At 39.6% G+C, this 15,639-nt stretch overlaps 1 protein-coding gene across 3 annotated transcripts in view; it reads right to left on the reverse strand.

The window, feature by feature from the left end:
• Positions 1-15,639, reverse strand: part of DCAF6 (DDB1 and CUL4 associated factor 6) — a 63,247-nt gene that overhangs the window by 30,877 nt on the left and 16,731 nt on the right. For 2 of the 3 annotated variants that reach the window (XM_048493004.1, XM_048493003.1), the window contains exons 7-11: positions 14,800-15,014; positions 11,172-11,265; positions 7,246-7,365; positions 6,784-7,023; positions 1,394-1,561 (exon numbers count right to left, since the gene is read on the reverse strand). In XM_048493004.1, the coding sequence (XP_048348961.1) occupies positions 1,394-1,561; positions 6,784-7,023; positions 7,246-7,365; positions 11,172-11,265; positions 14,800-15,014 (837 nt within the window). The remainder of the gene's footprint in view (positions 1-1,393; positions 1,562-6,783; positions 7,024-7,245; positions 7,366-11,171; positions 11,266-14,799; positions 15,015-15,639) is intronic. The other variant, XM_048493005.1, reaches the window with a different exon arrangement.

Consider the following 15,639-nt stretch of genomic DNA (forward strand, 5'->3'; position numbering starts at 1 on the left):
CCATCCCTGCCTCCATCATGCACCCACATTTAATACATTAGATGCAGTTTGTTAGCTAGCAAGTTATACGAAGCTATAATTTAACACTGAAAAGAAAGTTTAGCACTTTGATCACAGAACAACATTTTGCTTTATGCCCCTAAAATAGAGTTGTATTCTACAAGCCTGTTTATTCTACAATTATAATAAAAGGTATAAGAAAACCAACACCTACTTTCCCCTCATATGCACATCAAAATATCTGGGGCTAACTATCCTTAATCTAAAAACCATTTACATGTTTTTCTATGACAGTGATGGCGAACCTATGGCACGGGTGCCAGAGGTGGCACTCAGAGCCTTCTCTGTGGGCACACACAAACAGAGTTCATCATGTTGGGGGGGGGGGAATTGCCCCCCCACACACACATCTAGGCTGGCGTGGGCTGCTGGGCTCGATTATTAGCATTAAACCTAAGACCTAGTTTTGGGGAAGCCGTATAGGTAACCCTGTTAAGCACTGTTAAACCCCACTGATTTTCATGCAAACTCTTCGAACGGGTGACTGACGACCCTAGGAGGGTTTACTCAGAAGTAATCCTTTACCTGCGAGTAAGCTCAGTTGCTGGCAATGTGGCTTGCTTCTGAGTAGACCCTCCTAGGGTCGTGAGTCACCTGTTCGAAGAGTTGCATTGTTTCTTCAAAGCAAAGCCACCGACTACCACCAAGCTTACTCCCGAGTAACACATGCCTCGGAGCCAACCAGTTTTTCTAAACTAAAACCTCAGTATTCAGGTTAAAGTGCCGTGTTGGCACTTTGCGATAAATAAGTGGGTTTTGGGTTGCAGTTTGGGCACTCGGTCTCGAAAAGGTTCGCCATCACTGTTCTATGATATAGCATTATCCTTAAGTGGCTCAGAAATGAATGGCCTAAAGGTAGATTTGTAACAAATCATGTATTGCCTCAGATACTCTGGTTGATCTGAAAGGGACACTTAAATAGCTCGTCCCCTTTTAAAGGGGATGTGCACCTTTTCCAGAAAAATTATTAATATGGGTAAAGCAAGAAGGCCCCATTACAAGAAATTATGTCAACCTACTTATTCTTCAGTACATTAAATTGGAATAGCTGGCCCTTAATCCAACTATTTTATAAACCAGAGCAGTACATCTTATCGATCACATTCTATTTGTATGTAGACTTTAGAAAACAAAAGTGTTAAGGAATATAAGGAACAATGCAGCCAGTTATTAGTACCTCTTCAACAGAGTGACGATAAATAGCACCAAATGCAAAGAACAGTCAAGCAGCAACTGCGTTATTTTGTTCTTGACAGGAAGCATTTGAGCAAACAACAGCAGCACAAACTAAGTAACTACATCAGCTGCTTAATAAACCTTGACAAATGACAACCTGTAGGCTGAGGGTCCTGTGAGGAGCCCTTAGGGGAAGACTGATCAGAGCTGGAAGACTGTTGTGCTGAACCCTCAGCTATCTCTCGCTGTCTCTGCTGTTCAGCCTTCTTAAGCCTCAGCCGCTGCAGACCCCTACGGAGTATAGCTAACTCAGGCGCCATTAATTCTGACAGACAGGAAAAAAAGGTGTAAAAAGAAACAGGCATAGAACATAGGATAAAAAGAACATAAAGACTAAAGAGCGAGGTAACAGATATTGAGTAGAGGAATAAAAGCAGCAAAATTCTTTTTAAAAGCAAATGACTAATACTCAGTAAATGATATGTATAAAAATAAAGCATGCTTTATTTGAATGCACCCTTTTAAAATTATGTGAATTATGAAACTCATTTCTCATGCTTGGTGTCTCCACCTATCCCCCAAACACTGAAGCAATTATGTGAAGTAACTTTTTTTTAAAAAAAGGCTAAGATGATATGACTCACATGACATTTCATTACACTAGTATTTGTGATTTAATGGGTTGATACAGTACTACATAACTACAGCACTACAGTATTACACAACTAGTATTTGTGATTTAATGGGTTGATACAGTACTACATAACTACAGCACTACAGTATTACACAACTAGTATTTGTGATTTAATGGGTTAATACAGTAATTAATCTAAGATTTTAACATGGAATGAAGGAGATGGCCTAATTAGCATGTAGAAAAGTCACTTTTTCCTTAAGAAAGTGGCTAGCCATCAAATTGCTGCTGGGTTTAAGAAGATTTATAGTCCCATCCATCTAAAATATCACTCTTGTTTAATGAGTAAAAAATATCTGAACTAGTGCAAATAAAAAAGCTTATCTCAGAGTGATCCTGAGGCAAACACATTAATACTGTTGAGGTGATAATGCAGCCTTTAAAAGACAAGAAATATGCTGTCATGGAAAACAAATGAAGAGGCAGTACATCTTCTGTACCAAGCAGCCATTGTATAATACAGAGTATAATAATGTGAACTGACTTACGTTTTTACTTTGCCAAACTGACTGAACTTTGCTAATCTGGTCTAACAGGATGAAGAAAAAAAACCCACTGTTTCTAGGAGGTAGCGACTGAGAATGAGGAAGATTAAAAATAAGATTAAAATTCAGATAGAGAAAAAAATGTGACTCTCTTCTCTTTAAAAAAAAGTTGATGAAAGTTTTCTTCACTATGTTCCTTGTCAAGGAAGATCAACTGGTGTCTGACTAACATGGTCATATACAGTTTTCTCATATTTACTGTTTATTTAGAGAAGTGTGTGCGTTAAGTACTGTCAAGTCACTTGGTGTCTAATAGTTCTATCATGTGAAACAACTCTGTGTCTGAGTAACAACTGATTTAAACTAAAATAGCAAGATTTTAGTAAACAGGGTGATTAAACTGGTTTAAAATCCTTAACTGATTTACTGTTTGGGCTGCATGTCCCGAAGAGAAGTTTGGCTGTAACAGCCACAACACAGTGAATGGCAATAGCATGAATTCAGACCACTGCGGACAAAATCTCATTTAAGAAACAGGGCTTTCCTACCTCTTCCTTCCCACTGCAGACCTTTTAACCCCCTAGAAGCCTGCTCTTGAAGATTGAGGCCACTGCAGAGTGTTATGGAGATGGCACAGAAGCCACAGGAGGAGGATGGGATTCCACAAAAACACAGGATTCTTTTTTGTGCAAGCAGAAATACTTTCAGAAACACTGCAGTCCTGCCAGTCTCCATTTGTCATTAGGAAGGCTACATATCAGGGCCAGAGAAAAGGGAAACTGCAAGAATTTCCAGTGACACAACACTTCCAAATACTAATAGTATCCTGTCAGTCACTTTATGTAAGTCAACACCACAACTCTGGGGCATTCCACGGTATGTACCCTAATAGAGATAATAACTTTGCCTAAACAAACTAAATCTTCTCCAATACAAAAAATGCTTTTTAGTCTCCCTTTTGTAAATATAGATGTTTTGAGCATAAAGCAGCTATTCTCTCTGTTTTGCATTAATTATGTAGGAGTCTCCCCACATTCACAAATCAGGTGTCCATCCGTTATAACTCCATATTATACCTAAACAAGTACATTTTAAAAGTTTAAACAGGACTGCTTTGAGTTTGAGCATGTTTAGATTAAGAAAGCTAGATACCTAATTTTGAACATCTAAAGGTTGTCCTGTATCAACACATTAAAGCAGAAATGTGACTATTTAAATTCTGACCTCAAACATAGTTTCTTGAAAAGTCTGGACAGCCTTGGCCAGAATTCCAACAACCATGAAATTCTGTAAACTCAAGGAAATAGCAGCCAATGATGCAAGACAAGCAACTTCAGAAACTGAGGGAAGCCATTTCAGAAGCAGTTTGTGACGAAAGGAAATCTTCTTCTGATCAAGGTGAAAAAGTCCAAAATTCTATGAGGAATGAGCTTAACCAGCTCCTTGAACCCAGCCCTTGATCTGACACACTGTTTTTCACCCAATCCAGGAAACACATGAGCACAACAGTAAGAGCAGTAAGAAAGGGTGTGGATAAGAGAATCTTCAAAATGATGACATTATCTGTTCTTGCCTTATAACCTGGGCTAAATTAACTTGTTTGCCATCACATCAGCCTCTGCCAAACCAAGCCCACTGACAGGCCATTAACCCATACTATATGAAACGCCTTCAACTGTGGAGCAGGGGTCAGCACCTAAACTTATTGGCAAGACTGAGCGCTACTAGAGGATGGAGAACATACATGGAGACACCAGAGCACAGTTCCTAACAGAGCTCTGTTATCCATTAATTTTGGTCCACACTTTCATGTTCAGAACACATTTGAGGTCCAAGCTAGATACAACAGTGTTCTAATGGCCACCAGAACATACTGCTGCCATTTTAAAGTCATTTAAAAATGCTATGAGGGCCCAATCCTGATCAGAATTACAGCACATTGGACTGGGGCACTCCTGTTGCCCCCCACCCACCCATGGTTTCTTATCAAGTGCCAAAATGGCTGCATTCCACTCACAGCAGTTTTAGCACTTACAAAGGCATGGGGTAGGAGGAAGGGAGAAAAATGCCATTCTGCAGGCACAGTCAGGCTCAGGCACTCATAGCATTTTAAATCAACTTTAATATGGTGGCAGTATCCTTATAGAAACCACATGGAAGCCGTCATGTCTAGTATGGCCCTGAGAGCGAGTTCACAGTTAACCAAAAAGCCAAAAACAATTGCTGCTAACCTGCCTTCCATTGAGGACCTGTATACTGCACGGGTCAAAAAAAGGGCTGTGAAAATATTTACTGACCCCTCGCATCCTGGACATAAACTGTTTCAACTCTTACCCTCTAAACGTCGCTACAGAGCACTGCACACCAAGACAACTAGACATAAGAACAGTTTTTTCCCGAATGCCATCACTCTGTTAAACAAATAATTCCCTCGATAATGTCAAACTATTTATTATATATTTATTATATAATTACTGCACTACTTTTTTCATCATTCCTATTACCCATCTCCTCCCAATTATGACTGTATGACTATAGCCTGTGCTGACATTTCATTTTATTTTATGATTTTACATTTTATGTTTTTATTACTATTGATTGTCTCCTGATTGCTTACTAGACCTATATGACAATCATTAAGTGCTGTACCTTATGATTCTTGACAAATGTATTTTCTTTTATGTACACTGAGAGCATATGCACCGGAGACAAATTCCTTGTGTGTCCAATCACACTTGGCCAATAAAGATTCTATTCTATTTGCTGTAGACGACAACCATGTTTCCTGTGCATCTTTGAACACTCCAAAGATACTTTTATATCATGTTAAATGGCTCTCAGGTGGTCTCCAGTTTCACTAGGCAATTATAACACTTTACTAGAAGACTCTTAAGGACGTTTTTCTGGCTCAAAAATATTCCTAACATGCAGCTATTTCCAAATACATGTAATTGAAGCAAGATAAACATCTGCAGATTTCATACATGTACACAGGGGTATCAATTTTACATTTTTCCTATACATGCAGTGTGTAGTGAGCTTCTATACTGACTTGCTGCCTTGAAGGAAGCTCACACCTTGATAATTTAGAGTATGCCATTTAATTAGCATAAATTAGATTACACTATTTAAAATAATCTGAAATGCGATTACAACAAAAGCAACGAAATGACAGCGTAAATCAGAACATGCAAACTGTCTACATGAAACTAACAGAACACTACTATTCTCCTTCTTTCCAACCATAAATTATGGCTTTCAACTTTCCTTCCTTACATTCTTTTCTTTAACCAAAGCCTCTATTCTTTCCCTACCTAGTGAAAATGCTATTTGCTTTCTACAATCCATTATTCTGATCCAGATCAAATACCGTTGATTCAAGTGAGAAATGGTGCACATGTACACAGAGGTAGAGAGAGGAAGCTAAGCCAAACTGAAAGGAGAGGTTCCTAATCAGCCAGAACAGATTCCCTATGCAACACAGTAGTTCATGTACTGTGTACAGAATGTTTCAGTTCTGAAAGGAGATTGCAGATCTACTTGGATTCCTGATTTTTATCTTTACCTACTACCGATAAAGCATTTGAATATCTATTATGAAGAGAAGCTTGGTACAAGGAATCCTAAGAAGTAGATTACTTATTGGTTACTTAACATAACTACACAGACTTTAGCGAAGGCTGGGATATAAAGAACAACTGATTGTGTAGGCAATGGGCCTTTGTAGTCATGTCCCATGCCACGAACCAAGCTTTAGGAAATAAAGTGGACTTTAACATGAAGTTCATGATATATCATCGGTTCTAATGTTCCACGTAACACAAAACAAAAAATAAAACACCAAGTTGGACCCAGTATTTCCACCTTCCCTACCTACAGTAGAATCACTTTCAGGGTAGATATCATTGTTTAAGTTATAAAATGGAAGCAATACATTACCTGTGCAAAAAAAAGGGGGGGGGAGGATAGTCAAAATAGCAATGGCTATAGTGACTTCAGGGCAAGTCCCAGAAAGACAGGGCATGTCCCCACCAAATTGCTGTGGAAAGGGTGCAATTCAGCCATGATTCCTGCAACACTGAAGTTGTTCTATAACCTGGAGAATAGTCCTAATGCTTGCCCTATTACTCTATGCCTTTTGGGGGCAAGACACAACGACTGTGTTGTAGTGAGTTACAGCCAAACTCCAATTTTGCACAATACTGGGTGAAATAATTAGCATTTACTATTAAAGGATTAGTAGTGTCACCTGAGCTTCCCCTCGGAAAATATGTACTCTTTTACAGCCACATACAAAACTCAACTGAATATTGGTATATTAAATCCACATTCCACTTACACAAAGGGTGAAACTGAGTTAAAACATACCAGATTGATGGAGTCCAGGAGGTACGGGGGCCTCCACAGAAGGTCTTTGTTCATTATCAGGTGATGACAGCAGGGAAGTAGAAGGGGGGCTTTCCGTTGAAGAGGACGTTGAGAGAGCTTGTGCTGACATTGTGGAGGAGGATGACTGGAGCTGTTCTGGACCATCTACATCCATCGTGGCCTCTGTTTCTGTACTTGCAAGGGCTCCAGCAGCAGAGATATCTGATCTACTAGTTTCACCTTTGGGGAAAAAAAACAGCTAATCAACTTAGTAACAAAGGATTTATTGTCTGTTGTTAGTTATTTATCTGATAAAAAGAAATGCATAGTGCAATACACCATGAGGAGGGATCTCAAAAGGTCTGAAACCGAAAAAAAAATCTATTAAATTCCACTCTCTACTACAAAACAACTTCATTAATGTTTCATACTGAAGAATTTGAGGATATGAATGGTAGTCACCTCTAGACCGAGATCTTCCTCTTCCTCTGTTGCTCTGTGCAACTTCACTTGCTTCTTCAAACCACCGTGACAACATGTCAGACATCCTTTGCATTAATGAAACATTAGGGCTCTGCTCCCCTGTATAATAAGCAGACATGATAAAAGGGGGTTTTTTTAACAAAAGCACACTCCGTGCCTCAACTCCATGAAAGAGCACTGAATTCTTGCCTATTCAGGCCTCTGCAGAATAAATACAATGGCTCAAAATAAGACTAAACATTGAAGAGCAAAATGAAGTTTTGTAAAGCTATATAGTACCTTTAAAGTCAATTAGAGCATAATTGTACCATGTTTTTACAATTTGTCTCTTCCGTTATTGCAAAACAGAAAAAACAGGGAAAAGGGAGAAAGCAAGCATGATAAAAGGGGAGAAAAACAAATGAGCCAAGCAAAAAAAAAAAACATAACACCTACAACAAACAATACATACCAAAGGCTCCCTAATCAATACAAGAATATAATTTTAACTCTTTTTAATTGAAGTTATTTCCAATGGCTACACTTCATAGTTTAACAGGAACCTAAGTTCCCATGCCTTCTATCTATCTATATAAAAAGCTAACCGTGAGTTTGTTACTCACGCCCTAATGCCGAAACGCCTGGATGGATTGCCACCAAATTTGGCCACGACGTCCGTTCCCCTGGTGGGCATGTTTCGGCGGCTTCACCGGGCTCCGAGGTCACTCCTGAGCCCGGTAAAACTTATGTTTCGGGACCAATGAGAGGCCGCCGTATCGCAGGGCTGGACCAATCAGGGGCCACCATGTCGCAGGGGGCCGTGCCTTGCCCGCCTTCACCTTGCCGTGCGTGCTCCCGCCAACCAAGTCCCCCTGCTGAGGAGCGCTCCCAGCAAAGCGCCATGGAAACCACCAGTCAGCCTCTCCCCTTCCTCCTCCCTTCCGCACTGAAGTCACCACCCTCAGCGTGCCGGGAAACAGCCAGGGACAATCACCAGGACAGGAAGGAGCGTTCCAACCCAAGCTGCTTGGAGCAGCCGGCACGCCACTCCCCTTCCTCCTCCCTTCCCTGCCTTGCTCCAAACCGCCGAGGACACCCAGGGAGAGGAAGACGGGTCGTTCCCACGCCAAGACGCAGGGGACAGCCGGTACGCCTCTCCCTTTCCTCCTCCCTTCTGTTCCTACCCTCCCCCTCCCCACGTAAGCCACAGCGAAGCGTGGCCGGGTCCGCTAGAGAGAGAGTGTGTGTGTATATATATATAAATGTATATTTATAAATGTATACATAAAGAAATATATATATATAGTAATGAAACATCACAAGAAAAACGGGTCTAAAAAGAATACAATTAAGAATGCTTTATAATAACAATATGAAGAAACCTGGCTGTTGACTCCAAAACTTCTCTTGACCCATTATCTAAAAATAAAAGGGTTTTCTGTTGATCCGTAAGATCACTATTGCCAGGCAGCCAGAGTATTAACAGCTTCTTCCTGGCCACAGAATATAAAGGGCAATGATGTAAAATGTGGTGGACAGACTCTTCACAGTTCATATTGCAAATACAGAATCTTTCATGGTATAATATTTTTAATTCCCTTCCAAGTCTTAGAGAAGATGGTATGATATTGCATCTCGCCAAGGAGATCGCACACCAAAACTTTGGTTCTGAAAGCAAGTGAAAGTATCTACCTGTACTCATTTTTCTCAAGGGAATCCCTAGATACAAAGGTGAGCAAACTATACTAGCCTGAGCAATCAGCCTCTGGTACTCCAGATCATAGAGTCTCTCTTTGATTTTTAGGACATTTTGTTGGGGGTTAGCATTACTAAAGATTCAGTTGATAATCCCATCATTACTGGTTTGAACTCAATAAGGGTCTACCATTCAGAGAACTGGAGTATACTTAGGGCCTAGTAAGAGAGGCTGTCAGTCTCATGATTAAAACAAAGATGTATCCAATATTTAAAGGTGATGGACCAGGTCCTTGTTTCCAATAAGTGCTGTCCAGTTTCCAAGCAGAGAGCGGCATAAGGCACCCAATGGGGCATGCCAAGTGCTTTATGAAGAAAGTTGGATTGAATGCATTCAATATTCCTACTCCATGCTTGGATCCAAAGTGGTATGCCATAGAAAATCTGAGGGCAGATTTTGACATTAAAAACTTTTAATGCCACTGGAAGATACCGATGACCGTTTCTATAGAATAAACATAGGATTGCCATAATGGTAGTTTCACTTGTTGCTATTATCTTGGTCTTGTGAGCACACCAACATGATCTAAAATGAAAGTTGAAACCTAGATATTTAAACAACTTAATGTGTTCCAAAACCTCACCATTGAGGACCCATGTTGACGGACACCATGTGCTGGCAAAATTCATAATCTTGGGCTTAGAATAGTTAAGGGTCAGGTTACTGGTACTACAATATTCAGCACAGCAGGGAAGGAGGCGCCTAAGACCAACTCTAGTGCGAGAAAGCAGAATCGCATCATCTGCGGCGAGTAAGACTGGGACCTTCTTGCTCCTAATAATTGGTCTGTGAGATTCAGCTTCCTGAAGGGCAGGGGACAAATTGTTAAAAAGGATTAAAAAGTGCCAGTACACATCCCAATTTAACCCCTCTTTTAGCTAAAATCTATATTTATGGAGTTCACATGATCCCCAAACTCAGTCTTTTCGGTGGTCAAAAGGGATTCCCTTCTCCCTTCTTCACCAATGGAAAAAGGCTGGATTCAGTGCAATGTACATGCAGTGTCCAGAAATAAAGTTATTCATCTTGCAATTTCTTCCTACACCACATGTTTATACAGCATCCAGGACCTGCTACAAAGGCATCATAAGGCTAACAAGAGATGGACATAACCATCCAGATCCAGCCTATAGTAAAAGTATTCAAGGACTTCAATGTTGCAGAGTACGAGTTCTGATGGCAAAATGGATTGCTTACAGTTCCCATTTCCCCCGAGTACCTAATAACAGAACTTTTATTGGTATAGTTTAGGACTAGAGCACCTAAAGGGCCATTTGCTTTCATACACGCTTGTCCATGAGTTGCAATCTTTTTTGGAGGGATTCTTCACCTTTCTCTGAGCGGAAATAGGCTGTTAACAGAAACAAGGTCTTCTCCCAATTGTGGAATACACTCCCTTTAGTCATTTTCCTGGCACTTGGGGTTGTACATTTTCAGTACCAGTTGAAAACATATTTATTTGTTCAGGAATTAATTTGGGTGAGCTTTCTTTTGTCCCTTCTTTCTGATTTTGTTTGAGTATTCAGTTGATTTTATTTAGAACATTTCATGATGCCTTCTTATACACATTTTAAAAAACAGCAACCTACCATTCTAAACTCTCCCTCACCCCCACCGGTCTTGATATTTTTGTTATCTTGGTTCTCTTCATGTTGGCTTTTTAAAAATAGTTTGGCCAATTTACATGTGTTTTAAATGTGTTAGGTGCTTTAAATGGTTTCAATTACTAGGTGCCTTGTTTTCTTTTTAAGTTCTATGTTCTCTTTTATTAATATTGGTCAGCAAATCAAACTGTCATTTTGTGCCATCTGATTCTTCCAAACAATCTGCAGTGCCAGTCCTATGTAAAGCCCAGTTGGGACCACAATATGGATAACTGTGGTTAAATTCTGCCTTCTTGACCTTATTAGTTGAAAATGTATCGATACAGCTACATTATACCAGCTATATTAAGCTGCAGTTCATCTGTATGAACTATTTTATATTACACTGTAAGCCTTAATTGAATTTCAATAATGCAGTCAATGTCTAGCTGTAGCATCACAAAGTTACAGGTACATTTGACATTAGGTACATTTGACATCATTTGACATTTGACATAAGGTACTGGATATAACATAATTATTATTTAGTTTGGTTCAGAAATCAAGAAGAGAAAAGCTAAATTTACCTTCTCTTTCACGTTCACTTTCAGGCCTCGCTCTCGGTCCAGTATCTGACCAGTCTCCTCTCAGTCGCAAACGTTTGACAGGAGGTTGCCGTAACTAGAGAAACGCAACAAGCATGACCATTTAAGATACACAAGTCCTACAGCCAACAAAATTAAGTTGATAGCCAAAACTCTCACACTTCTGTTGCAAGAGTGGGGCTTGTACTGTTGTTAGCTCCAGTTAAGCAGGGAATCTGGTTTGAAAAAATTAAGGGTATTCACTGTTTTTTAATATTCCAAGGGGAAAAAAACCTCTTGGGAAAGGTACCATTTAAACTCAAGTTAAAAATCAGTATTTTTAAGTTTCAAAAGGCAAAAGAACAGTCACCTTTTTATCATGTTCGTTTAGGATTGCATAGCAGCTAAATAGTAAGATAGTTACTTAGCTGCATGTCTAATAGTGAAAAACATGAGAATTTGGTCAGTACAAAGAAACTTTTGGCAATAGCTCTGGATTTTGCCATTGAAAAACATCTCAGCCTCTTACGATTGACGGCAGTGATGGCTACAAAAACAGAGTTAACTATTTTACTAAAGGCAGCACATACTAAAGGCAGCACATACCACACAGTAGGAGATCCCTATTTCCCATAGCCAACTATGCCGCCCCTGCCCCCTGCAAATTTTGTTCCTGGAGGTCAAAAGACACCCCACCCCCAGGAACAGAATAGGAGGCAAAGTAGGCACAAATCAAAAGAAACTGCATGATTAAATACATGCCAGTATTAGCTTTTGGCAATTTTTGGTAAGCTCCTCCCAATCATGTAGTGGAGTGCATTTTTCACACAATGTTTGGCAGTCTTTTCAATCGCTGTGGAAAATCAGTAAGACAACGGGCAGCTTTGTTTGTTCCCCAATTTTGCAAGTCAGCCGTATTGCATTATTTGTATGTAGTTGTTCTCTAGCTTCGTAATCTAGCTTTATTCACTGCTGTTTGACTCTGTTTATCTCCTTCAATATCTTTCCCTGTCTGCAGAGACAAAAATATAAAATTGATTTTAACAGTTCCCGCAAAAAGAATTGGTCATACAGGACGGGGGCCTACTTTTCAAGACATAGAAGCTGCTGGCCTGGGGAGAAAGTTGCACCTAGTCATTTACTGGTTTTGCAAAATGCTTTGATCAAATTTGTATCTGAATAAATACTTAAAAACCTATATGTGGCTCATTAGCATCAGTCTACCTTTCTACAACATTGATGGCAGAATATATTTTTGAAAAGTACTACTGATGGATTCTTACAAACAGTGCCAGATGAACTCTTCGTGTTGCTATTTCTAACTTCTAGGAAACATTCAGCTATCAGTTCATATCTGGAGTTGAATTACATTTTGAAAGCCCATCCAGCAAGGTTTTGCAGCCATATCATAGAACAGATGGAAGTTCTCAGCAGTCTATTTAGATGCGAAGGTATACAGAATACTAATATCATGGCATACCACAAGATTCCCAACTTGGTCAGGATTTAATTATCAATAATTGAAAATTTTCTTCTTGTCTAATATAAGTAATCACCTACAAAAAATACTGCATTTTCACAGTGCTTTAAAAGATCTTTTTCTACTTGCCACCAAGGTCAGGTCTAATTTGTGCACAATGGGCACATGTTCTGTCATCATTTACATGAAAGTAAGCCCACTGTAATTAAACAGTTCATTTTCACACCGTTGTTCAAATACAGATCTATTATTCAAAATCTACAAATGCTGATAGGAAAACTGTCTATAACCTCAAGGTGCTATATTAAAGAGGATGAAAAAAACAGCGAAGTGTGTAATACAGCATGCATTCTCATCTTTCCTCCAACATGTCCTTTCCTCTCCCTTTCTTTTGCGTTCACTCTTTGACACAATATATCCATGGGCAGGTTTTCTTGTATGCTTTTAATATTGTGCATATTGCTTAGTCACCACATGTCTATAAATAAATAGTATTGCATATTTCTAAAAGTAGCTCACTACAATATCCTGATATCTTATTCTTGCCCATACTTCTGCTCAAAGCTCACAACTAAGCCTGAGATATGTGCTTAGCATGGTAGACTAGATTTGTTTTTCTAGAATTTGAATATTATTAGCCAGCACAAAGGGAAATCATAAAGAAATCAACCTGTTGCTAATTTTTTAATTAACTTCAATCAAAATAAGGGCTATTAACCACAATCAAAATTAGGGTTAAGCAGTTTAACCGGTAAAGTCCTGGTGATTAATCAACTGGACCAATTTTAATAGCCCTTGGCAAATAATTATTAATAGGACAACAAGCTAATGTCATACCTTATTTTTAAGGCTTTTTTATTCTAAAGAAAATAACAAAGACAGACTTTTCTTATAACAATATTGTGCCTGCATTATTATCCTCACACACACTAATACTCTCCAGAATTTCCTAGTTCAGTAAAAATACAGCTTGCTGTGACATCCTAACAAACCACAAAATGGACAGCCCCTTCAAACCAAAGTTTCTAGCTGACACCTTACAAAAACTATCATTTGTCTGACTGAGAAGCAAGATCTGATTCACTGAACCATGAAATCACTGAAAGATGTGAGGAAAAGAGGGAACGGAAAAGAGAAAGGGAAGAAGAAACAGACAAGCCCAAGAAGTGGACCCAACAGTCATACTAAAGGTAGGTCATGACATCTTAATTATATCACAGAAGAATAATTTGTGCTTGCTAATTTTTGTTGGCTTAGGATTCCTGCAGTTATTTTAATGACATTGATACTGAGGGTCAAATAACACACAATGTATTTATGTTTAGTCAATTACTCACTTTATTAGTTACATAGTCAACACTCAACTCAAAAACCTTCTCTCAATTGCTAATCCAATAAAGATATGTATATTCTAAGTGATTACATCATAGCCTTAGGTCTCAAGCACGTTGCAACCCAGATATTCATTTGCAAATTGTCCCACTTTCTTCATTCCAATGGATTTCTATCCTCAATTCCATTTTAATATGGATTTTAATACTTTTTCTTCCAAAAATAACATGTAGAACATTAAAAGGTACGGGGAGCCCTATCCAAGAGGCTGACCATCCAGCTGTAGCACCGCTGGCCCACTGCACCCATGGAGGCTTCCCAACAGCTTGGGGAGGCCTGAAATATGAAAAAGTCTCTCTGCCATTTGGAAGCCCCCATCAGGTTTAATGGACTTATGTCACCTTTTCAGCGCCATAAGTCCTAAACACAAACCCTCAGTACAATAGTGGCAAAGCCCCTGACTTGCTGCCGCTATGCCATCAGCAGTAACTTGGTTGTGCAGGGGATGCAAAGGAACCCACATCCCACTGATGCTGCATAAGGTTCCACTTTTCACTTTGGGTGGGTGCAGGGGGGGGGCAGCAGGTACACACTGGCCTAAGCAAGGTTAGCAGCCTTCTAGTAGAGGGCAAGAGTGTCCCAGGGAGGGCAAATCCCCTGGCATGGTCATGCACAGCTCCTACCGGCAGATTCAGCCTCCTACTTTGGACAGGGCTGTAAGAGAGATGGCACCTGCTCTTCAAAAATAATATTTCTTAAGAACTGTTCCAGTATGGCTAACTCCTGGCGTGAAGGTTTTTGTTATTAATACACACTCACCTCTTCTCTTCTCTCATCTGCAGAAGGAACTTTAAGTTCTCTAGCTGTATCGTCCTTGGGGTCAAACAAGTATATGTAGTCTGAAGAATAACTCACAAGAATTTCTTGGCCATCTTCACTGTAGCATAATGACGTTACCCTGCAGGATTTATTGTTGAGGTGGGGAGGAACAAAACGTGCAACCAACCCGGTAGTGCCTCGACCGGCATAATTACCTACAGAAATAAAAATGACTGACGTTTACATTTCACACATGCAAATCAATGCACTACACCTTTTTCTTTTCTAAAAAGGGTGCTTTTTGCAAAAAAATTTACAAACTGAAAAAAAGTCGCCACTAACAGTTCCTGACTTTGCCTTGTCTGTGTGTGTGTGTGGGGGGGAGGGGAGTTCACAAGGCATAACAGATTTTAGAGTGACAGCATTTCTTTTTGCCCTCACTGCTATGAAGCAGATGTGATGCCTTTATTACACTGGCTGAATAATACTACAATCATTTATCCAGACAGAAGGAACTGTTAAAAATGGATAAACTTTGCACAAGAATTGCTTTTTTTCTTAATGGGAATACACAGTACTGAAAACAGTGAGATGATTTTTAAAAATTGCCAACAGGTCACATCTAACTGATGGAGACCCATGGGGGGAGTTTTCAAGGAAGAGATGTTCAGAATAGCTAGCAACTGCCTGCCTCCACATCAATTTAACTAACACATATTGGTCCCCATTTCATCACAACCTCCATTCTCCTCTCATGTCAAACTGTATGTCACTAGTTCAGCAGGGCAGCAACATGTCTTTTTATTGTTATTCTGTGAAGTGGTATGCACAGTTATGACA

The sequence above is a fragment of the Sphaerodactylus townsendi genome, linkage group LG04 (assembly GCF_021028975.2).
Source record: "Sphaerodactylus townsendi isolate TG3544 linkage group LG04, MPM_Stown_v2.3, whole genome shotgun sequence".
NCBI classification, from domain to species: Eukaryota; Metazoa; Chordata; class Lepidosauria; order Squamata; family Sphaerodactylidae; genus Sphaerodactylus; species Sphaerodactylus townsendi.